This window comes from Hypanus sabinus, chromosome 4, assembly GCF_030144855.1.
Source record: "Hypanus sabinus isolate sHypSab1 chromosome 4, sHypSab1.hap1, whole genome shotgun sequence".
In the NCBI taxonomy this organism is placed as follows: Eukaryota; Metazoa; Chordata; class Chondrichthyes; order Myliobatiformes; family Dasyatidae; genus Hypanus; species Hypanus sabinus.
Genome location: NC_082709.1, coordinates 61103541 through 61128130, shown reverse-complemented (window position 1 = coordinate 61128130; position 24590 = coordinate 61103541). Strand labels below are relative to the sequence as shown.

The 24590-nt window shown below is 42.3% G+C and overlaps 1 protein-coding gene across 2 annotated transcripts in view; it reads right to left on the bottom strand.

The window, feature by feature from the left end:
• Positions 1-1342: 1342 nt before the first annotated feature.
• slc19a1 (solute carrier family 19 member 1) overlaps positions 1343-24590 on the bottom strand; it is a 55064-nt gene continuing 31816 nt past the window's right edge. For both annotated transcript variants that reach the window (XM_059967214.1, XM_059967215.1), the window contains exons 4-6: positions 22689-22881; positions 18896-19037; positions 1343-7311 (exon numbers count right to left, since the gene is read on the bottom strand). In XM_059967214.1, coding sequence (XP_059823197.1) covers positions 7123-7311; positions 18896-19037; positions 22689-22881 — 524 coding nt within the window. In that variant the 3' untranslated portion in view covers positions 1343-7122. The remainder of the gene's footprint in view (positions 7312-18895; positions 19038-22688; positions 22882-24590) is intronic.

The window sequence follows — 24590 nt, the reverse complement described above, 5'->3', positions numbered from 1 at the left end:
GCGACTCCTTTGTTTGCATCTTCAGAAACAGCTCTATTTCCATCTTTAATATCTCTATTTTTTCCTTTCAGGGTTCTTTTGAAGACCCTGACCTGGAGTTACATGCTGACTTCGGTTCTTTGCGGGAATGGGACCCGTTCTTGGGGTTCCACGACTGGCTGTTGTTCAGCACGCCAAAGGCTTGGACTAAGGGCCCGGCTCAAATTCAGAAGCCTAGGATCTTGGGGCTCTGGAGGTGGCGAATCAAGGTTTGGTGTCACGACAGGAGACCAGTGTGTCATCGAGGGACTTGGGATAGCTGCTGTGTGTCTGGAGATCCGAGATCTTTGACATCTTGAGGCACAGAGCTCAAAAAAAGCGACGTAACGGACTCTTAACATCGTAAACCTCTGAGTTGCTTGTTATGTCTCCCCACTCACTGGGAAATGGACACCTTTTTCTCCCTTATTAGAGAGAGGGAGAACCTGTGGTATGTTGAATGCCGGGTGAAACGCAAAGTGTTTGGGGTAACTCCAAGTCTGTGTCTTTGCTATTGCTTTGCTCTGTGGCACTACCGATGCTTTTTTTTTGCCAGTGGGGGGAAGGGGGGATTGTTGCTCACTGCTGCTTTCGCGCGGGGGGGGGGAGCTGAGGGTTTACTTTGGGGTTCTAAAATTTAACTCTCGTTCATTCTTTGGGGCACTCCTCTGTTTTCGCAGATGGTTGCGAAGAAAAATCATTTCAGGATGTATATCATATACATTTCTGACATTAAATTGTACTGTTAAACCTTTGAACCTATCCAAATGCTTCAAATGATACTGTTGTACATGCTTCAGTCACTTCCTCACTCCATATACGCAGCACCCTCTGTGTAAAAACAAGGCCCCCTCTGGGCCCTTTCAAACCTTTTCCCTCTCACCCTAAACCTATGCCCTCTAGTTTTGGACTCCCTTGCCCCGGGGAAAAAGACCGTTAACATCCACTTAACCCATGTCTCTCATCGCTTAAAAAGGAACTGTCAGGACTCCTATGTGCCAAGCAATAAAGAGCTAGCCTGGCTAACCTCCCATCCTCCCATGTGAACTCAGGTCCTCCAGAGCCAGCTACAAGTCCCAGCACACGAGGTCCCACATCGTAGGGCAGTCCTTGATAAATGTCCTCTGGGTCTTCATTGAAACCTTAGCATCTTTCCTGAAGGCTGTGCATAGAACTAGACACTATTTACAATCTGCAGCACAGTTTTTTAATATAAGATCTGTCCTCTAAACAAAACTTAATACAGCTGAAACCATTGATTCTTTTGGTACTAGAATAACCCCTTAAAAAGTTCAAGAAAGAAAAAGCACCAAACTTGTCGAGCTGTCATAAATTCCATACTTCATTTATTAATAAATCAATAATTACAATGTAAAATATACCATTGCATATAGAGAACAAATAATTAGCAATAAAGCTTCAAAATCTTCACACTGTTTCAGAAATACAGATTGGTTTAAGTTACAAAAAAAAAGTGCACACGTTAAAAATAATACTGCTAAACCGGCCCATGGATATTTTGAGATGAGGGCAGTTTCTGCAATGCTATAAGCAGACGAGAGGTTTCCCTTCCACAGGCGGAGTTTGTGTAGCACTCTAATGTCAAATTCGGGACTAGGCCTTTTTTTTACAATTTTCCTCATTAACCAATAGGAGTGGCACTTTACCGGGAGTCCACTCGGCAGTGTGTGACACGAGGAAGCTTAATGGCTGGTTGGAATCTGAAGGGGTTCTGCCCTAGAATGAAATGGCAGTTGCTGACGACGGGCATCTACTTAGAGGCCAGCTGACGGAGTTTGAAGAACTCTTCCCTCCAAATAAACGAAAGGCTGCAGGCACGTCAAACTCGCCCTTTCACTGTAGTGCTGTACTGCCGAAGGTGCAGTCTTCTAGGTGTCAATGCACAGGAGGTTCTATTTCAGGAAAGATTAGGGGAGTTCCTCCTGGTGCCCTGGCCAATAAGCTAATTTCACCAATGTGGAAGAGCGGGCACAACGATGCTTCTGAAAGAATTGCCGCCCGGTTCCCTGCCTTCAGACAATGATTCCATCTCACTCATCAGCCCAAAGGGCTCTGGGAGATCCTGGATTTGGGAAGAATTCCGCATCTCACTGGGTCAGAATTTGGGAGCTGGTGTAGGAACGGGGAAGGATGGGGTTGAACACAATCAAACAGAATTCCAAGACATTGGCTTCTAACATTTGGAAACCTCATAACCCTAAAACAATTAATATTTGTGCACATGTAATATAGCACAATGCAAGCAGCAAGGATTGGGAACAGTGCAATCAAATGCAAAAATTCCAGTAAATCCTGCAATATAATTTAGCTTAAATGTTACAGATTTATTTTGATACAGTTGCAAATAGTTTTACTTACAAAATACTGCAAACAAAAGTTTCATAGTGTTTATCTTAAATTCTAATTTATAAAACTGCGCTGTAAAATGAAATGCATTTACCCGTAGAACTATAGTGGGAGGATGGAATGAGAGATCATCTCTAAACACTACCCAGAGTAAAGGCAATTGACCAGGCTATGACCACACAGTATAAACTTGATTGTGAGACTGGCCATGTAACAGAATGTCTATTGCACTCCATTAGATATAACGTAGCCTCTCCCATCGGCATTACAAGCAACAAGGAATACAAGAGTCAGTGTAAAAGAGGTGGTCAGAAATAGCACTAAGTTCGCGGTCCATTGGACAGCAGTGATGCCTGCCCATCTGCAGACGTCTGAGACCCAGTCTACCTAGAGCAGGCATTTGATGCACTAAGGAGCTACCACCAACACTGTTCCACAAAATCCTCCAAACCCACTGGCAGCATGAGCAAAATAACATCAGCATCCTCTTCTAGTCTAATGACCCTGACACCAGAGCCTAGTTACATCCAGCCAGCTCAGATGGGAAGACCATGCCATTCACAACACAAGGCACTCAATTCCAAACAGCTGATTACCTGGGAACAGGGAATATTCTCAATGCCTCCTGGAATAAATGAAGCATTCCCCTGTGATTCCTGAGAATTCCTCAGACTGGGACCATTCAAAGTGCAGAAGGAATAGTTGGGATAACACTGAGAACCTCCATCAGAAGACCATAATATAAGCTATGGAATAAACACGCCATCTCACAAACTGCCCACCCACAGCCCCTTCAGTCACCTCCTGGCTCGTCTGGGGAAGAGCTTGCAGAGCAGAGCAACTCAATTCCGAGAGATGGCCCAGCAGTGACTACTAACTCTGTAAACAGAATTGACGCTTTATCTCTGCTTGCTTGATATCTGAAAGAGCTGGAAGCTTAGAGATGTGACGGAGATCTTGGTTCATTCTGCCTGGTCTAACCTATGCAGGTAGCAAGGTAAGTTATTTGGGTAGCTACATTGTTCAGTGTACCAATTAAAAGAAATGACGAGACAGAGGCTGACTGCGTTGGGGAACACACAACATCAAGTCTGCAGCACACAGCTGCAGTTGTTCAAGGGCCAGTTATGCTGCACACTTCTTACACGACTCCCCTGCATCTCATCCTCTCTCTCCCCCCCCCCCCTTTGTGTTTAAATTCACCTGTGCTCTTTCCCCAAGTCTCGGCCAGTGCAAGCCCTTTATCTGTGCACCGGTCCATATCTCCTGCAGGCCAGGCCCTGGAATTCCAGTAGGAAAGGGGACACAAGGGACACTGGGACACAACAGTACTATACATTCCTATATGCCGAAATCATTCACAGAGCCAGCTTGTATACTTTGAGGTCTGGAGTGCTTCGAATTTCTGTATCATTAAAAAACTAAGCTGATTACTGCATGACATAAAATGCACATTAATTTGACAGCATTAAATCCTGATTAAGTCCTGATGAAGGGTCTTGGCCCAAAACATCAAAACATCCCCTTCACGGATGCTGCCTGACCCTCGAGGTTCCTCCAGCATTTATACGGGTTTTGCTCAAGATTTCCAGCACGGGCAGAATCATATTCATTGACAGTGTTAAAAGCCTTACTGCCTCAGAGTTTGGAATCCATTACCAGCATATTAATAGGCAGCTTAAGTTCTGATTCTAATGTAATACTGAGGCACTGTGACACCGATCCTACACTAATCTTCCTTTTTAATCACTCATCAGTTTACCACCACTCCCTAGAGTCTGTACTCATCTACACTCCAGGGCAATTTCCTATGGCTAATTAACCCAGCAACATCAACATCTTTGGGTTGTGAGAGGAAGCCCACACAGTAGCAGAGGGATTGGGCAAACAGTGTGGATGTCAGGACTGAACCTACAAATCTGGTGCTGCGAGGTGGGAGGTTCTACCAGCTGCACCTACATGCCTGCCCCTAAAGGGAAAAGGCCTTGTGACTCTGTTTGATCTGGGCAGGACCCTGCACTCACAACATTCTGATTCGGAGGATGGCTTGGTAGAACTGATTACAGACACTGAGAGGCTGGAAATGTATGCACCTGTTCATTGGAGGCTACGAGAAAAAGGGGCAATGTTATTGAGACACAAAAAAAACTCCAAAGGGGACGTGTTGAGACTTTTTCCACAAGTGGGAGAATGCTGAATGAGGGATATACTGTAGTTTCAAGACAAGGAGCTGTTCATTTAAAACATAGGTACGTTTAAAGTTCTTCTTTCAAAGGGAAGTGAATCTATGGAATTCTTTACCCGAGAGAGTCGTGCTGTCTGGATCATTAAAAGTATACTAAGTGGAAATATATAAACATTGAGGCTCTGGGGAAATGGCACAGAAGAGAAGCTGAGCCCAGCCTTTTTTTTTACTGTGACTTAAGCCGAGTAACAGCTCTGGCTTCCTGGGATTATGTTCTCCTGAGATTGGCCACAGAGGGCAGGAATGGGAGGGATGCAAGACAAGTAATTATTGGCAGTGGCAAAAAGGCAAGCCAGATGTTCACTTGTAATGCTGCTCAGTGACGACTGGGCTCTTGTTTATAACACGTTTCTGTGGCATAAATAGAAAATATGTTAGGAGGCGTTGGCTTGCAAGGCCGTGTGCATCCTGAACAGTGATGCCTTTGCCCTCAGAACGCCTACAGAGAAACCTCAGGACCTCAGCAGGTCACTGCCCTTAATCCACCACCTCCTACACATTAACCCAGTTCCAAAATAAAATCCACAACACTGTTCCCTTCCGCGTGCTTGCTCCAGACTGTCTTTGGGTTAAATAAAGAACATGTTTCATTCCTCTGCTTTTAATCCAAAGACTCTGGCCAGAGCGACTTCACAAACAGCGGTCAGCAGAGAACGTTTTATCTGCACTGTGGGCACATGAAATTAAAAAAAAAAGAGATTGCAACATATGAAAAAGTGAAAAACATTCCTACTGAGGCCTTAGTTTTGTTCTTTCAGGTGTGTATTCGTCTCAAGCACAAAGTCTTGTGTGCTTGACAAGACATCTGAAAGCAGGCAACCAGGAGAGGTAATGAGCAGATGTGCATCTCTCAGTCACTTTCACTTATTCTTGGATGACAGTAGACCTTCCACTAGGCACTTAATCAGTAAGTGATAACTGCACCCTATAAAGCCCAAATCAGACAGGTATACGAAGGATACCCACTCTGGAGAAAACATCAAATGCACAAGGCAATGCAAGGTGGGTTTTGGTATATGAAAATATAATTTGCTTTATGTTCCTTGCTGTTAAAAATAATCCAAATTTCTACCTAGCTGCCTCCATCCCAAACCCACTCGCAACTCTCCACTTTTGGAATCCCCGTGTATTTTTTTTGCTTAATTTACAGTATGCTTGCTGGCATGCTGAACATTCACAGATGAGAGGATTCTGATGCTCTAAAGTGCTGAAGGAAACACATTAATTTCAAAAGTGCAGGTACAATATTATGAACTCCTATTCATGAACCAAATCTCCCAGCATCTAATACAGGCTAAAACGAGATTTTAATACTAGCTCAGTGGTTTTGACTGAAGCATGCTACCCTGCAGTCAACTTGGTCTTCATTCTATCTTGGGCTTGGAAGTGGAATCACGCCACACAAATCATTTTATTCTACTGGCTTCTAGCCAGCAGGAAGAGAATACTGTTTGGGAAAATTGGACTGTCTCCACCTTTAACAGGACAAAGCTTTTAGGGGTTCTCTGTATGGCCACACACATAAAGCACCTCACACAAAGGAGAACTTAGATCTGACAGATCCACCCAAGTTCAACTGGAGATCTACCTCCTCTTTGCCCGTAGATAGCAGTCCTTGCCACCCAGGGTTGAGGGTGGGGTGGGGAAGGTGGGGGGGGCAGTCAACTCACTAAGTCAAAACGAAGATTAATCTTTCTTGTCCCTGTTAAAGTGCATAGTCCTGAAATTATTGACTTCAACAGTAAAGTGACTGGCCCTGTGTAATCTAATTCCCAGGACTTCACATTGGGAGGCAAGAGCTCAATTTAATTGAAATCCAACCCACTGCCTTCTTTGCCTCCGCTTCACTGCACCTCTGTAGACACATGGCCTCAGCTGACAAGGAGCCTGGGGCTCAATTTACTGGCCAGTTGAGGTCCAAGTGATGACTTGGCATGTCTAGTGATGATAGGGTGAGGGGACAGTGTGTGTGTGTGTGTGTGTGTGTGTGTGTGTGTGTGTGTGTGTGTGTGTGTGTGTGTGTGTGTGTGTGTGTGTGTGTGCGTGTGTGTGTGTGTGTGTGTGTGTGTGCGTGTGCGTGCGTGCGTGTGCGTGTGTGAGAGAAAGAGGACAGCAGAGGCCATAGAACCCAGTCACACATTCTCTATCAACCTTTCACACAGGGAGATGCTGACTCACCCCCTCCATCTGTGAAGGCCTCGGCAATCAGCAACTGTTTTCAATGTCACGTCTTGTGTGGGCGTCGTCTCCTGGGAGCTTCCTGTGCACGCCTGATGTTCAGGTGACGGCCCAGTTCTGGGAATGTGACCAAGCCATCATGGTGTTGTAGACAACCGTGTTCTTTCTCATTTTAAAAAGAAACTCCCACCCATTCCAAAAACAAAACTCTTGCTTTGTCACCTTCATTATGATATTACCTTAAGGCACATAAGATAAGCCCACCCCTCCCCTTCCCACCCACTGCCACCAGCCCGTGATGGCCTTCGTCCGCTTCAAGCCTTTGGGGCCGCCTCTTGTGCCTGATCATCAGTCCGATTCGGCTCTGCAGTTGGGCTGTCAGTTGTCTCCACCTTCTGTGAGCTGTTGTCTTTGCACTCCCGGTAGTAGGTACCAAAAATATACAGTCCTCGGCCAAGGTAGATGATTGCAAGCAGTGAGAAGTATCCAATGTAAAAGAAGAACTGTGGTAGGGAGAAAGAGAAAGGAAGTTAGTGAATTAAATTCTAAAACAAAACTCGCAAATGCTGGAAATCTTAATAAAAACAGAAAATGCAAGTCAGGCACCATCTGGGGAAGAGGGAGAAACCATCAACTTTTCAGGTCTGAAATACTTTAAAGATTCTTCATCCAAACTGGGAAAGAGAGACGCAGGAAAATGGTTGTTTCAACTTGCAGAGAACATGGTGGGGAGAGATGGATAGGACACAGAAAATCAGATCAGTGATGGTGCGAGACCAAATAGATTAATGGGGTTAGGTGATGACTATGCTTCTTTATGCTAAGCTGCATGTAGATCCAGGAACATTTTGCACTGCAGCTTTCTGGACTCTCTGTCACAATGTCTAACATTAAAGGCTAGTCACTTACTCTGTCTGCATTAGAATTGGCCCTTTCTATGTTAAGTCACCCCCGTGACATGGTTCCGTTTTTCTCCAGTACTGCCTGACCCGCAGCTTTACAATTAGCTCCACACAGCACAAAGATACATAATCAGTACCTAAAAATTTCATTAACCCACTTCACCTCGACTCGTCTTTACAAATAGTCTGAGTCTTTATTGCTTCTAACAAAGTACACGATCGTACATGATCATACACTTCCCTACACTGCATTCCATGTGCTGCTTCTTTGCCCATTCTTCCAACCCAAGTCCTTCTGCAGACTCCCTGTTTCCTCAACATGACCTGCCCCTCCACCTATCTTTGTATCGTCTGCCAACTTAACGTGAAGTGATCTCAACACAGACCCCTGTGGAATACCACCAGTCACGGGCAGCCAACCAGGAAAGGCTCCCTTTGTTCTCATTCTCTGCCTCCTGCCAGTCAGCCAATCTTCTGTCCATACTGGTACCTCTCCCTATCCCCATTTTGTTTAGCAGCCTCGTGTGCATTGTTAAAGGCTTCTGAAAACCCAAGTAAACAACATCCTCTGATTCTCCTTTGATTATCCTTCCTGTTATTCTGTCAAAAAACTCCAACAGATTTGTGAAGCAAGAATTCTCTTCAAGGAAACCATGCCTATTTTATCAAGTGCCTCCAAATACCCCAAAACCTCATCCTCAATAATGGACTCCCAACATGTTCCCAACCAATGAAGCAGGCTAACTAGACTATGATTTCATGTCTTTTACCTCCCTCTCTTCTTAAAAAAAGGAGTGACATTTGCAATTTCACCTGCACACTGGGTTCCTTAAGGTTGTCTTTGCCGAGTGAGGTAATGGGGATAAGCTCCCACTACGCTTTGATAACCAAGTTCAGCTCCTGACCTTCATGCATGGCTTAGGTACCAAGTCCAGCGGAACAACTTCTACCGACAGGTGGGCTAGTGGTGTCTCAAAACCAGTCGCTTCAGGCAGATGGGGCTCATCAGCCGTGGTTGGCAGCTCGACTGGAGGAAGGAAAGCTCTGATCGCCCTGCGGCTCCACCCACTCACGGGCAAAGCTTTGTGAGTAAATCCCGAGGACAAATACAGAGCTGGAACCCCTAAAGCATTCTTACATTGAGTTGAACACTGACTAGCAACTCCTGCGACGCAGCTGGGGCCAAACTGCATCAGTCTCTGCATGAGATGGAAGCCTGCTGTACACCAACAGTATAGACAATCTCCTTGGTCAACCCCAACCAACAGAGGACCTCATCCACACCAAGGACAATTTACAGCTTCCAGTTAACCTGCACATCTTTGGGATGTGGGAAGAAACCCGTGGACACAGGAAGAACATGAAAACTCCGCACAGACAGCACCAAAGATCAGGATTGAACCTGCGTCTTCAGCCATCTAGTGCTCTGCTGTGTAAAGGGACAGGTTACAAGCACAAAGGCAAGCCTGCCCCCATCGGACAGGGCACTTCACCCATGCTGCTGAACAATTTTAATACAATGCAGCATCCAGAAGAGAACAAGAACGTTAGAGATAAGTTGTGAGGGGCGAGGTTCTGAGGGGCCAGTGGTAATACTCACTCACCACTCTGTTTGCTTGTTCCATCTGGGCTGTGGCTCTTGCTCTTTATGGATAAACCATACAAACCAGGCCCTGTTGCCCCATGAGCACATAATGCCCCATAAAGAACAGGGGAGCTCCCAACTGCCCGAACTAATATTTACCCCTCAAGTAATTTGGTTGCCATCACAACTATGTTGGTGGGATCGAGCTGTGCACAGACCACTGGCTTCCACAGCTGATTGTTTCAGGGGAATAGTTGAGGCATTTGGGGTCTCTGGGCCGATGCAAGCGCGAGCTTGCTTATCCTGCCCCAGTGGTGTAGAATAACCCAGGGTTCTGGTGCAAACAGAGAGCACTGGATGGATTTGTCACAATCTCCACTTTTTACAGGCAGTGTGAGTGATAAATAAATCTAAATCTGTAATCAATGTGCTGTTATTGCATGGAGTGCCTCACAGTAAAAACAAAATCCTCTAAATCAGACTGACTTTATCTGTTCCATTAATGTATCACTGGTCAACAGAAGTCATGGCAAATAAGTGGTTGGCTGGAAAACGTGGAGATCTGAAATCCAGCACTTGGCAGGTTGTTGCAAAACTGTGACTTTGGCAACCGGCCTCCTGCTGCATGAAGATATTTAGCTGCGGTTGTTATAATGAATATGAGAATTATCTTACGTCCTGTGTATTCAAGACCACACTAAACCACTGGCAACTGGGACTGGTTCAGCTTAGGCCAGCTTTAAATTAACTTAGAAATGTTACTATAATAACAAGTCAATTCTTCCGTTTCTTGTCTTCTCAAGAAAACAATATTTAAAAATAACATGTTTCTCTACAGGTTAGCTTGTAAATTCCTCCCCCCAACACCCCCTTTACAGGTATGAACACTGTCTCGACTAGCACCTGGCTACACCAACATGATCCTCACATAACCCAATCCTCACAGCAGTCCAGCTGGGTCTGTCAGGAAGGGGTCAGGGCAGGTTGGATGTATGGGCCTAGGTCAGACTTAAATAAGAGTGGCTCACAGGCTTGGACTGGGTTTTAGTAATATACTCAACAAGCCCTCAAGCTGAAAGTCAGTTGAGAAGCTAAGAAACAGGAACAAGTAATTCAGCCCCTCAGAACTGCCCTGCCATCCCATGAGATCTCGAATGATCTGAAAATTTACTCCTGTGCCATGTTCCTGTCTGTTCTCCATTCCTTTGATACACCATTAACATAAAGTTCTGCATGGAGGTCGGTCACCTCAGGGACCTGTTCTGGGACCCTTACTCTTCGTGATTTTTATAAATGACCTGGATGAGGAAGTGAAGGGATGGGTTAGTAAGTTTGCTGATGACACAGAGGTTGGAGGTGTTGTGGATAGTGTGGAGGGCTGTCAGAGGTTACAGTGGGACATTGATAGGATGCAAAACTGGGCTGAGAAGTGGCAGATGGAGTTCAACCCAGATAAGTGTGAAGTGGTTCATTTTGGTCGGTCAAATATGATGGCAGAGTACAGTATTAATGGTAAGACTCTTGGCAGTGTGGAGGATCGGAGGAATCTTGGGGTGCAAGTCCATAGGACACTTAAAACAGCTGCACAGGTTGACTCTGTGGTTAAGAAGATGTACGGTGTATTGGCCTTCATCAATCATGGAATTGAATTTAGGAGCCGAGAGGTAATGTTGCAGTTATATAGGATCCTGGTCAGACCCTACTTGGAGTACCATGCTCAGTTCTGGTCACCTCACTACAGGAAGAAAGGGTGCAGAGGAGATTTACAAAGATGTTGCCTGGATTGGGAAGCATGCCTTATGAGAATAGGTTGAGTGAACTCGGCCTTTTCTCCTTGGAGCGACGGAGGATGAGAGGTGACCTGATAGAGGTGTACAAGATGATGAGAGGCATTGATTGTGTGGATAGTCAGAGGCTTTTTCCCAGGGCTGAAATGGTTGCCACAAGAGGACACAGATTTAAGGTGCTGGAGAGTAGGTACAGAGGAGACGTCAGGGTTAAGTTTTTTTACTCAGAGAGTGGTGAGTGCATGGAATGGGCTGCCAGCAACAGTAGTGGAGTCAGATACGATAGGGTCTTTTAAGAGGCTTTTGGACAGGGCTATAGAGGGCTATAGGTAAGCCTAGTAATTTCTAAGGTAGGGTCGTGTTTGGCACAGCTTTGTGGGCTGAAGGGCCTGTATTGTGCTGTGGGCTTTCTATTTTCTATGTTCCTTTGTGGCTTTGAATGGGCTCAGCTCGGTCTCAGGGACTCCTTGGACATCCATTCGTAACCCTCCAAAGGAAGAAATCCCTCTTCGTTTCAACCCTGCACCGACCCAGTACCCAGAGGACAGCGGCACAGTGGGTAAAGCCATTACCACGTAGAGACGAAGTTTTGGGTACAAACCAGATCTCAGGTGCTGTCCAGGTGGAGTTTGCACACTCTCCCTATTGCTGTGTGGGCTTCCCTAGGTGCTCCAGTTTGCTCCCACCTTCCAAAGATGCGGGGGTCAGCAGTTGGTTTACTGTATGTAGGTCTGGGGGTGGGGGAGGAGTTGATGGTAATGTGATAAGGAGGTTACAGAGCAGAGAAAATTAATATGGGGGATGGGATTATTCTGCAAGGTGGCATTGAACGAAATCTCAGGTCCCGTTCAGTTCTTAAGTTTAAGAACTTGTTTATAATAATCCTGTGAAATGCCTTGGGTTAGTAGATTATCAATTTATCAATTCTGCTTTTAACAAAGCACAATTTTTACTTGTAAACCCAAGAGATTCTACAGATGCAGGAAATCTTGAGCAACACAAACACACACAAAATGGTGGAGAAACTCAGCACGTCAGACAGCATCTATGGTGGGGAATAAAAAGTCAAAGCTCAAGGCCCTTCATCAGGACTGCCCCAAAATGTCAACTGCAATTCCCCTCCAAACTTACCTGCAATGCTTTCAATAACAAATCCGAGCAGCCCATGTATGTTGGTGAACTCTGTTAAAGGTGGGTGCCTCCTCCACTGAGGGGTATTCATAGCCACTCTGGTACAAACACTGAGTGATTTCCCCCTCAACCACAAGACTCCTGAACCAGGGTGGATAACTACACTCAGCATTCAACTAACTCCACAACCTATAGACTAGACTCACTTTCAAGGACTCTACAACTCATTATCTGAATATTATTTATTTACTATTGTTTTGCTTTTCTGACTTTTATATTTGCACCCTTTGTTTTATTTATTTATTAATTTTTAGAAAATTACAAAGAATAAATGTGATGATAAATAGTGAGAAAAATAATATTAACCCTTCCCCCCCTTAACCCTTATCTAAAGAAAGAAAAGAAGAGAAAGATTGCCTGGATATGGGAGGATCCCCACATGCTCCATGGAGTTCAAAATAATTTTAATATTTATTTTTACTTTCCTCAATTACTTTATAATTTTATCTTCAAAGGGCCTATGTATTTAATCCTATCTTTTGTAAGCTTGGGAGCCAAATTTTCAAAAATATATCATATTCATTTCTTAGATTGTATGTAATTTTTTCAAGTGGAATACAACTATGTATTTCATTATTCCAACGATCCATAGTTAAATATAAATCAGATTTCCAAGTAACTGCGATAACTTTTTTGGCTACTGCCAATGCAATTTTCATAAATTTTTTCTGATACTTATTCAATTTAAGTTTCGGTATTGTCCCTTCAATGTCTCCTATTAAAAATAATACTGGACGATGTGGGAGTCGTACTCCAGTAATTTGTTCCAATAAAAGTCTTGGATTTATCCAAAATGGTTGAATTTTAAAACAAGACCAAGTAGAATATAAAATAGTACCAATTTCTTGATTACATCGAAAACATTGGTCAGACATAGTTGAATTTAATCTATTTATTTTCTGTGGTGTTATATATTATTGATGTAAAAATTTATATTGTATTAATCTAACACTTATTGTATTTCTCATACTATCAGAACATAATCTTGACCAGTTTTTTCCATCAATTTTAACATTCAAATCAAATTCCCATTTTTGTCTTGATTTATGAATTCCTGATTTAATTGTCTGTTTTTGAATCAAATTATACATACAAGATGTAAATTTTTTAATTTTTCCTTTTTGAATTAATATTTCTATTTCACTAGATTTTGGCATCAACATTGTTTGACCCAGCTTTTCTTGTAAATAAGCCTTTAATTGAAAATAACAGAAAAGAGTGTTATTTGATATTTTATATTTATTTTTTAATTGATCAAACGACATCAATATACCTCCTTCAAAACAATCACCTATATATTTAATCCCCTTTTGGAACCAATTATGTAAAAGTTTATTATCCATTGTAAAAGGAATAAGCCTATTTTAAATTAAAGTTCTTTTTGCTAATAAAGATTTCTTTATCTCATCATCCATATTTACCTTATTCCATAAATCAATCAAGTGTCTTAATATAGGAGATTCTTTTTTTCCCGTATCCATTTGGATTCCCATTTATATATAAAATCTTCTGGTATATTTTCTCCTATCTTATCTAATTCTATTCTAATCCATGCTGGTTTTTCTTCATCAAAAAAAGATGCAATAAATCTAAGTTGATTTGCTTTATAATAATTCTTAAAATTTGGAAGTTGTAACCCTTCTAAATCAAATTTACATGTCAATTTTTCCAATGATATTCTTGACACCTTTCCTTTCCAAAGAAATTTCCTTACATATTTATTCAGTTCTTGAAAAAACCTGAGGTAATTGTATTGGTAAAGTTTGAAATAAATATTGCAATCTAGGAAATATATTCATTTTTACAGCATTAACTACCTATTAATGTTATTGGTAACATCATCCATTTATCAAGATCCTCTTTTATTTTTTTTTAATAATGGCAAATAATTTTGTTTATATAAATTTTTTACATCATTATCAACTCTAATACCTAAATATTTTATCTCATTTATTGACCATCGAAATTGAGTTACTAATCGACATTGATTATAATTTCCTTTGGTAAGGGGTAAAATTTCACTTTTATCCCAATTTACTTTATACCCTGATAATTTCCCATATTCTTCCAATCTAAAAGATAATCTTTGCAAAGATTGCAATGGGTTTGTTAAATAAATCAAAACATCATCAGCAAATAAATTAATCTTATATTCTTCTTGATTAACTCTAAAGCCCCCAATGTCTGAATCTGTTCTAATTAATTCAGCTCATAGTTCTATTGCCAATGCAAATAAAGCAGGTGATAATGGGCAGCCTTGTCTAGTTGACCTCTTTAAGCAAAATGGTGTTGAAATCTGACCATTTGTAACTACTTTAGCTTGAGGATTAGTATTTAAGGTTTTAATCCATTGTATAAAAGATTTTCCTAACTCATATTTTTCCAATACCTTAAATAAAAAATCCCATTCCAATCTATCAAATGCTTTTTCTGCATCCAAAGCAACTGCCACACTCATTTCCTCTCTTTTTTGTGCCAAATGAATTATACTAAGTAACTGGGTTATATTATCCATTGATTGTCTGTTTTTAATAAAACCTGTTTGATCCATATGTATTAATTTTTGGTAAATATTTAGATATTCTATTAGATAAAATTTTTGCTAGTATTTTATAATCTGTATTCAACAAAGAAATAGGCCTATATGATGTTGGTTTTAAAGGATCTCTATCTTTTTTGGCAATACAGTTATGATCGCTGTTAAAAAAGATTGTGGGAGTTTATGCATTCTTTCCACTTGGTATATTAATTCCATAAAAGGAGGAATTAATAAATCTTTAAATTTTTTATAAAATTCAGGAAGAAAACCATCTTCTCCTGGGGATTTATTACTCTGAAGTGATCCTAAAGCTTCTTCAACCTCTTTTAATGTAAAGGGCCTATCTAATCCTTTCTGTTCTTCCAAATTTAATTTTGGAAGGGTTATTTGTGATAAAAATTTATCTATCTCAGCAATCTTATTTTGCGATTCTGATTGATATAGTTCAGTATAAAAGTTTCATTAATTTCTAAAGATTTATAAGTAACCTTATTTACACTTGTTCCAATTGCATTTATTGTTTTAGAAGCCTGTTCTGTTTTCAAATGCCAAGCATGAATTTTATGTGATCTTTCACCTAATTCGTAATATTTCTGTTTAGTTCTCATAATTACTTTTTCTGTACGATATGTCTGGAGTGTATTATATTGTAGTTTTTTATTAACAAGTTGTCTTCGTTTTTCTGCTGTCATATATCTTTGAGATTCTTTTTCTAACTTTATGATATCTTTTTCCAATTGATCTATTTCTGCCATGTATTCCTTCTAAATTTTAGATGTATAACTTATAATCTGACCCCTTAAGTATGCTTTCATCGCTTCCCATAATACAATTTTATCCTCAACTGAATGTAAATTTGTATCCAAAAAAAATTGAATCTGTTTTTTCATAAAATCACAAAAATCGACGTTTTAATAAAATTGAATTAAATCTCCATCTATAAATCGATTCCTCCTTATCCATCATTATCATTGTCATTATCAAGGGGGAATGATCTGACAGTATTCTTGCTTGATATTCCACACTTTTCACTCTATCTTGAATATTTTTTGATAATAAAAAAAAATCAATCCTTGAGTAAGTTTTATGTCTATTTGAATAAAATGAATAATCTCTTTCTCTTGGATTAATTTTCCTCCATATATCAATCGGGTTTAAATCTTTCATTAATGATAAAGTTAGTTTTATTACTTTTGATTTTGTAGCAATTTTAGTTGACCTATCCAAAACTGGATATAAGCAAAAATTAAAATCTCCACCTATTAATATTTTATCATGTGCATCAGTCAAGTTCAAAAAAACTTCTTGCATGAATTTTGCATCATTTTCATTTGGTGCATAAATGTTCATAAAAGTCCATAATTCTGAAAAAATTTGACAATGAATAATCACATATCTCCCCCCAGAATCAATTATTACATTTTGTATTTTAATTGGTAAAGATTTATTAACCAAAATTGCAACTCTCACACTTTGTTTTTTGCACATTAGCTAGGTGTCTATCCTAGTCTGTAACTTTTCATTGATTCTATCGTGTTTCTTTGTATTTACTGTGAATGCCCACAAGAAAATGAATTGCACTGTAGTATATGATGATAATTTGATAATGATGATAATAAATTTACCTTGAACTCTGAACTTGAAGTTCAGCTGCGGCTCAAATCAAACAAATTAAGCATTTGCTCATTTTATTATTCATCGGGCTGGGTTGCCATCATCAAGGGCTCATCTTTATACATTTGCTTAATCGCACCAAGATCCAAGCCCAAGGGTTGATAATGCTTGGTATTGTCAACCTCACGTTTCAACAAAGCACTGACACAGCATGTCTCCACAGCACTGCTACTGACCCAAGGCATTTCACAGGATTATTATCAAGCTGAGTTCACCACTTCAGCCGCATGAGCAAACAACTGAAAGCTCGTTGAAAGAGAGGGGTTTCAAATGAGCAGATGGACTGCAGCTCAGGTCACTTTCGATCCTTCCATCCATGTTCTTTGGTCTACTATTCTCTCTCACTGGGAGAGAAACTACTTCATTATTACTGCATCAAAGACCTCCAGCAGGCATAGCTGGTAGAGCCACTGTGCACTGGCGACACAGGTTCAATCCTGACCTCGGGCATTGTCTGTACCTACTCTGGGTGTTGGGGCTTTCTCCCATATCTGAAGGTTTTGAATTGGCCCTAGTGTGTAGGTGAGTGCATGGAGAGTAGATCAGAACGTGAGAAGATGAGATTAGTGTTTATGGGTGTTTGATGACTGGTGTGCACTTGGTAAACCAAACAGCCCGATTCCGTGCTGTGGACTCTAACTTTTCCTTGCTGTCTGGGCTATCCAATGCAGAACAGCCATTGCATCTCTGAGTCACCGAGTTTGTTTTATCCTTATATACAATAGGCTCAAGCTTTTTTTTCCCCTGAGGGTTGCAGTTTGAATCTCCAAAGTTTTGGCTGCGGGACAGGCGAACAAGTAAACACCTCTCCTCCCTCTGCAATAGGAGAGGAGATGCCAGAATGAGTGGGAACCTGGGAGAGGGGATGGGATTTAAACCAGGCCTCACTAGGAGCTGCTTGGAAGGTATCACAGAGCTCAGAGCTGGACAACTGAAGCAACGTCTACAGAGCTCCCTCAAGCTCAGCCAGTGATGGGCCAGTCTCCCAGTTCCGTGCCAAAGGGTACAGGGAGAAGGCAGAATGGGGTTGAGAGGGATAACAATTCAGCCATGATGGAATGGCAGAGCAAACTCAATGAGCTTAATTCTACTCTGATGTCTAATAGTCTTATAATGGTAAAGGTGAGGAAAGCTGGTCTTTGCAAATTGCTCCAAGGCTTTCGCTAATAATGGGGATTTGATGCATTTTGTCCATCTCTCACCATAGATGCCGGCGACTCATTGAGCTCCACAAGCGTTCTGCGTGTTGCTGCAGATTCCAGCTTTTGCAGTATCCTCTGTGTTCTCGCTCAGACTTTTATTAAAAACGGGGCCATCATGTGAGAGCCAATCCCTGTGACTGACTCTGGCTCTGCATCTCTCCTCTCCCACAACAGGGTGTGGAGAGGGGCTTGTTTACTCCTCACACAAATCACTTGTCCTCCCTCCCCATTGCCAAAGCTCTGGAGCAAGTCAAGATGCAGTCCCAGAAAAAGAGCTTGTGTCTGTTCTACATAAAGAGAAAAAAGCCCCATATGACCCTGGGATGTCTGAATGTAGTCTCTCACAGAGGCCAAGCTCTGCACAGGGAGATCCAACAACCTTTTTCAGGAAAGGAATACATAGCTTGAGAATTATTAAGTGGAACACTCCCTCACTCTTCCTAGAGGCATTACGTGCATAGGGACCGTGTAGAAAGTCCTGACGATAATGACTCATCTAAAAGCAGCAATTACAGGGTGTAGTGCACCATATAACTTGTGCCCCAGGATCAAGGGTGTAGGAAAAAAGTCAGGGACTTGTTTACAGACAGAGCAGGAGAAATATCTTTAAAATAATGACAGGCCATTCAGCCCACTGTAGCCTGCCATCTCTTTCAAAGGACAGCTTAATTGGGTATAGTTCCTGGTAATATTGTCCCTCACATATCTTCCAAGTTCTCTTTCTGTTGTTACCATCAAAACCTCTCCCAAGGTAGAATGGCTTAAATCAACCTCTCCTGGTCACTAAAAGTCAAAATACCGCAGATGCTGGCAATCAGAAAATGCTAGAAACACTCAGCAGGCCTGATAGCATTCGAGGAGAGGGAAATAAGAGTTTAAATTGAAACCCATATTTCAATGTCTTTCCTTCTTACCGGCAGCAAATTTTTCACTGTGTATGCTATTAAAATGCTTCATGGGTTTGCACTTTTCAAATAAGTTTTCCCGTAGCCTAGAAGGGCAATCCCAACAGTCCCACATGAACTTACCTCTTCACTTATCTCTGCACAATCTCTCCATGGACCTACCCATGGAGGTGCCCAGGCAGCAGTGGTCACTTTGAGGCCTTGGCAGTGATGTGCATGGATTACAGTGCATCTCTCTCCCTATCCCCAGACTGGGGAATTACAAACAAAAGCTCAATCAACGTGGCAGGCCTAATACATACCTGGTCATGGACGTGCAGTCCCAGTCCACGCTTGTCAGCGATGATTAAGGTGATGATGGTTTTTAATATGGTGGCGAGAAATGTGTTGATTCCAAACACCAGAGCACAGAGCTCCTTGCTCAATGAGGCAGCGATCTGAAAACTAATGACCAAAAGACAGATGTCAGGGCAATTGTACTCACAGGCACTGCAAGGACATCTCTTAAGTGCAAGTTACTCATTAGTCTGAGGATAGTTATACAGCATTGAAATAGGTTCTTCAACTCACTGAGTGAATCCATGTTGACCCATGCAGCCTAAACTTTGGACAGGCCAAACCCTGGGTAAGTTCTTGCTCAGAGAAAGACTGTGGTTAAGCTAGAGAGAGCGCAGAAAAGAATCACAAGGACGTTGCCAAGATTGGAGTTATAAGGGATAACTGAACAGACAGGGTTCTTTTCCCTGGAGCAAAGTAAGTTGAGGAGTGACTTTGTAGAGGCTTATAAGAGAGGCAATCATTAGGGAACATGGTTACAGTCTTTTCCCAGGGTTGGGGAGTGTAAAACTAGAAGGCATAGGTTTAAGGTGAGGAGGTCTAGTTTTTCCTCACGATGAGCATATAGAATGAGCTACCAGAAGAACAGGCAGAGGCAATAACAATTACAAGACATAATAAGACATAGGGACAGTTAAATGGTTAGGAGAGGTTTAGAGGAACAGGACAAACTCAATCAAATGGAATTAGTTTAGATAGACAATTCAGTCAGCACAGATGAGTTGGGCTGAAGGGCCTCTTTCATGCTGTCTGAATCTATGAAATCTACCATTTTTCTTCATGTGCTTGGCCATTCACCCATACGGTGAATTACAGAGCAATACAATTTCCTACGTAATCCATTCTCTCCACATTTCCACCAACTTTATCACCTACCTACTCACTGGGGGAAATTTATAATTGCAGATGTAGTTACTACCAACACACACACATTGGGATCCCAGAGCTCGTGGGGCGGGGGGGAAACCCAGGAAAAATATATAAAGCCCACACAGACAACAGAGATCAGGGTTGGACTTGGGTTGCGAGCTTTGAGACAGCACCTCTACCCGCTGTCCCACTCTGCCACCCTAAAGAAACTCCCTTGCTCATTCCACAAATCTGAAGCCATGCAAGTGGCACGGCTACAAGAGCAGCCCAGGTACTCGATGCCCTGTGACGAGAGACTCGTCTCCTGACACCCCTAAATCTCTGCACCATTTACTGGCAAAGGCAAACCAAACTGAGATTAGCTGAATGTGTGCAGCTCCAACATTGCCAAGAACTGGAACTGGTTTATTCTTGTCACATGTACCAAGATATAGTGAAAAACTTGTCTTGTGTGCTGTCCTTACAGATCAAATCTTTACTCTGTGCATTGAAACGATGACAATGCCTAATATTTTCAACAGTTACAGAGAAACTGTTTACTATGCAGGTAAACATTAAGGTAGATTGTGGGGTCAAAAATCCAATTTATCATACTAGGGAAACATTTAAGAATCTTATCACGGGGCAGAAGTTGTCCTTGAGCCTGGTGACGTACACGTAGGCTTGTGCACCTCCTGTACGATGGGAGAGAGGGAAACCTCAACACCTCCCAAGATAAAGTGTCACATACCAGGCAGCAGCCCAAATAATCATTCCCTGTACCAGAGAACAAAGAACGTGGGGCAGTCCAGCACAGGAGCAGGCCCTTCAGCCCACAATATCGTACTGAACCAATTAAACAATCTACTACATTTATCCCCCTAGGTTACTCTGGCGGCTTGTTGTAGTCTTTAACATTGACCAATCAAAGGACCATTGGAACCAGCACATGGGACACCACCACCCGCAGGTTTCCCTCCCAGCTGCACACCTCCCTGACTTGGAAGTCAATCAATGGTCCATCTGCTTCGATGAACGCAAGCCTTGGGAATCCCTAAAACATAGAGGAGGGGCATCTTTACCAAAAGGACCGCAGTGTTTTAAAGAGACAGCTGGCCTATGCCTTTTGAAGGGTACAAATAGAAGGTAATAAATGCTGGCCTTGACAAATTGTCAGCAAGAGCCCTAAAGCAGAACAGATAGCAAGACCTTAGCAAAGAGGTCAAGAGGCAAATTTAGTACCCAGTAGAAGGATTAAAGGGCGTTAATGAGAAATTAATTCACCCACAGGGTGGTAGGGCAGCAGCCACACAAATTTCTTCACATTCAAAAATGATATGGTTATGCACGCAGTGTGTTATGACCTCATGGTTTGGCTAGATACTTCATCGTTATTCTGCATGTACACAATCATCTACTTTTTATGGTGCAAGTTTTTGTAGACACCGTTGTAATGTACACAATGGCCACGTTCACAAAAACAGTAGTACTATATTGAATAGATATCTGTCTTTAGCGATGCTAGTTCCATGTAAAATAATCAGCTGAGAGAATGGAAAAATAAGTGACATTCCAGCTCCTCTGTAGTATATTGGCAAAACACTATTTATCAGAATCGCAGAAAAATCTAATGGTGGGATCTTCCTGTGAATATACTGGCTGCCAAAATTCCAATATAAAGGTAGACAGGGAGTATCTGTTTCCCAGGGTAGAAATGTCGAATACCAGAGGGTATGCTTTGAAGGTGAGAGGGGGGTAGGTTCAAATGGGATGTGAGGGGGTGAGTTTTTTACTCAGAGAGTGGTGGATCCACGGAACATGAGGCTTGGTACAGTGATAGAGGCAAATACATTAGAGGCTTTTAAGAGATGTTTAGATAGGCACATGAGTATGAGGAAGATGGAGGGATATGGACATTTAGAGGTAGGAGGAATTAATGTTTGGGTGTTTTTGATTTGCTTTTTAGCTTATTTGGTACAACACTGTGGGATAAATGGCCTCTTTCTGTGCTGTACTCTTCTGCATTCTATGTTCCAAGTAGAAGCAATTTCTAGCAGCTAATTAATCTACCAATCCGTACGTCAGTGAGGGGAGAGAAGAGTGACGGAGAACTCATGACAGAACGTGCAAACTCCACACAGATAGGAGCCAGGCCTCTGGCACAGCGAGGCTGCACCACTGTGCCCTCTGTGTGATAAAACTGCTGGATCACTGGGACTTGGACAATGTATTTAGTAACTTGTGCTTGTGTGCATACATGTCGGTGTATACAACTCTGTCCATGAGAGTGTTATCGTTTCAGTGGAGTTCATCCATCCAACATCAGATGTTTCTTTATTAAACTATTTAAGTAGGCCAATGCCCTAGAATGTTTTTGTTTAAATGGATAAAATATAATTCTCTAAAGGAAGCTTTTGTTTTAGCGGTCCAAAATCATGAGATGCATTGTTAGGTGTAGGCAGAACTGTTCAACCTAGGCACACTGATTTAAGATAGTTGCCAACCAAAAAATCAGAGGAGAGTTAAGACCTTGTTCGAAAAAATAAATCTGCAGCCTGATCCAGAAGAGTGCCTGGAAAGGGTGTGTAGGTACATTCAACAAATCCAGCCCTTTTAAAATTATCCTTGAAAAGAAATACAGCAAAGTTCTGAGAAAAGTATAGAGCTGTTTGGGGGGACGCTTGATTCAAAGAGCTAGCAGAGGCAAAAAGTCTGATGTGCCTCCAACTATGGGCTTATTCTTACTTGGTTCTTGTTCACCTTAAGACTGCAACTGCAGGTGTGTACTACTCCCGAAGGAGGCACATATTCCTTCTGTGTACCTTGTCTTTTCCCTAACTCCGCGAGGTCTCCCTCCATTCCTTTACCACCTCCCGCTTTGTGGTAGGAAGGGACACGAGCGATACTCACATCGCAATGGGAACCAGGAACTGGTGGCTGCTCCGGAACAGGACGAAACCCATGTAGCAAATCCAGATATTGTTGGTGGTGTTCATGAGGAAGAGGAGTCCAGCCTGTAATGCCGTGACGATGAAGATCACCACCTCCGCCCACAGTGACCAGCGCAGGGTCACATAACCCGCAGAGAAAGACGCAATGGCACCTACCGAAACAAAGAAAGCCTAGTAAGAGATTTCAGGGAGTAAGGAGTGGGACAGGAAAACACAAGGGACCTGGTGGTATTCTCAACAGCGTCTCTGGGCTTCATGTTCAAACATTCCAAATCTAGTGAACGCTAGGCAGGTTAGGAATGCTTAGCTAATTCCCCTGTCAATTGAGTTTGTTGAGGAGAAAAAAATGACAGTGAACGTAAACATAGAGAAATGCTAGGGGAAAAGAAAAAAACCAGAAAGAAATTCAGGAAAATAGTCTTCACCCAGAGCAGTGACATTCTGGGAATCCTGCCACTTGAAAGGCTAGAGAATACACAGGGAGTGCAGCGGTGGGGGGGATTTTCTGAGTATTCCTGTTCCCTAATTTCAAGGTGAAAACCCAGGGAGTACATTACTGACAGTCTGCATCCTGTATCAACAAGGCAGATTCAGCTCTGACTCCATGTCCTGAACTACAGATATGACTACACTCCGGTAAAGTTACTGAGGGAGTGATGTTGACCACATGCACCACATGCTGAATGGGACACTAAAACTAAGTCTCTTCTGAAAGATCTGCTGCACAAAGTCAGGCAGCATTGCTAAGGGTGGATGGTGAGAGGGTAACATACTCTATTGGAGGGTATCTGTAACCATAGTTTTAAGATGTAGGAGACGTAGACAGGATTTAAGGTAACGCTTGCTTTGGAATCTGGAATGCAGTCCCCGAAGAGCTGATGGAGGCAGGTATTCTCACAACATTCAAGAGGACACAGGGGGTGAGAGGTTAACTTGCCTCTGTAAATTACCCCAGCACATAGGTCAGTAGTAGAATCAGGGAAGGGGAGTGGAGAAGTTGAAGGAAAATGTAATAGAACAGAAAAAAAATGGATCTGAGTAGGATTAGTTTAATTGGGTATTGACGATTAGCAGAGACTCAGTGGGCCAAAGGGCCTGTCTGTGCTGTAAATGTCTTTAAATGACTTGAATTGTCAGGTACACAAGGCCAAGTGCTGGACAACGGGATCAGCGTCGATGGATCTTTGATATCTAGTATGCACGCAATGGGCCAAAGAGCCTCTTTTCTTGTTCTTTGACCTCAACTTCAAACAGCAGAAGGGACAGTCTTACTTGTTTATTACTGTATATCTGTTCCTCCTCAAGGAGCATCACAAAGACAACAGATTGCTTGGTCCATTAATGCATGTCTGTTTGAATTCAAGAGCCATGAGGTAACGTTGCAGCTCACTAATGAGGTAACGTTAGATCACACCTGGGAGCGTCCTGCTCAGTCCCGGTCACCTGATTATAGGAAGGATGTGGAAGCTTGAAAGAGGGTGCACAGCAGATTTTCTACGATGCTGCCTGGCTTAGAGAGCATGTCCTATCGAGATAGGTTGAGCAAGCTACAGTTTTTCCTTTGGAGTGACAGAGGATGAGGCTAATTGATAGAGGTGTACAAGGTGACAAGAGGCATAGATTGGGTGGATAGCCAGAGACTTTTTACCCCGGGGCAGAAATGGCTGATATGAGGGGAGCATAATTTTAAGGCGATTATAGGAGGGATGTCAGAGGTAAATTTTATTTTATAGACAGAGAGTGGTGGGTGTGTGGAATGCCCTGCCAGGGGTGGTGGTAGAGGCAGATACATTAGGGGCACTTAAGGGATGATAGACAAATGGAAGGCTACGCAGGAGGGGTAAAAGGCAATGAGACAAAC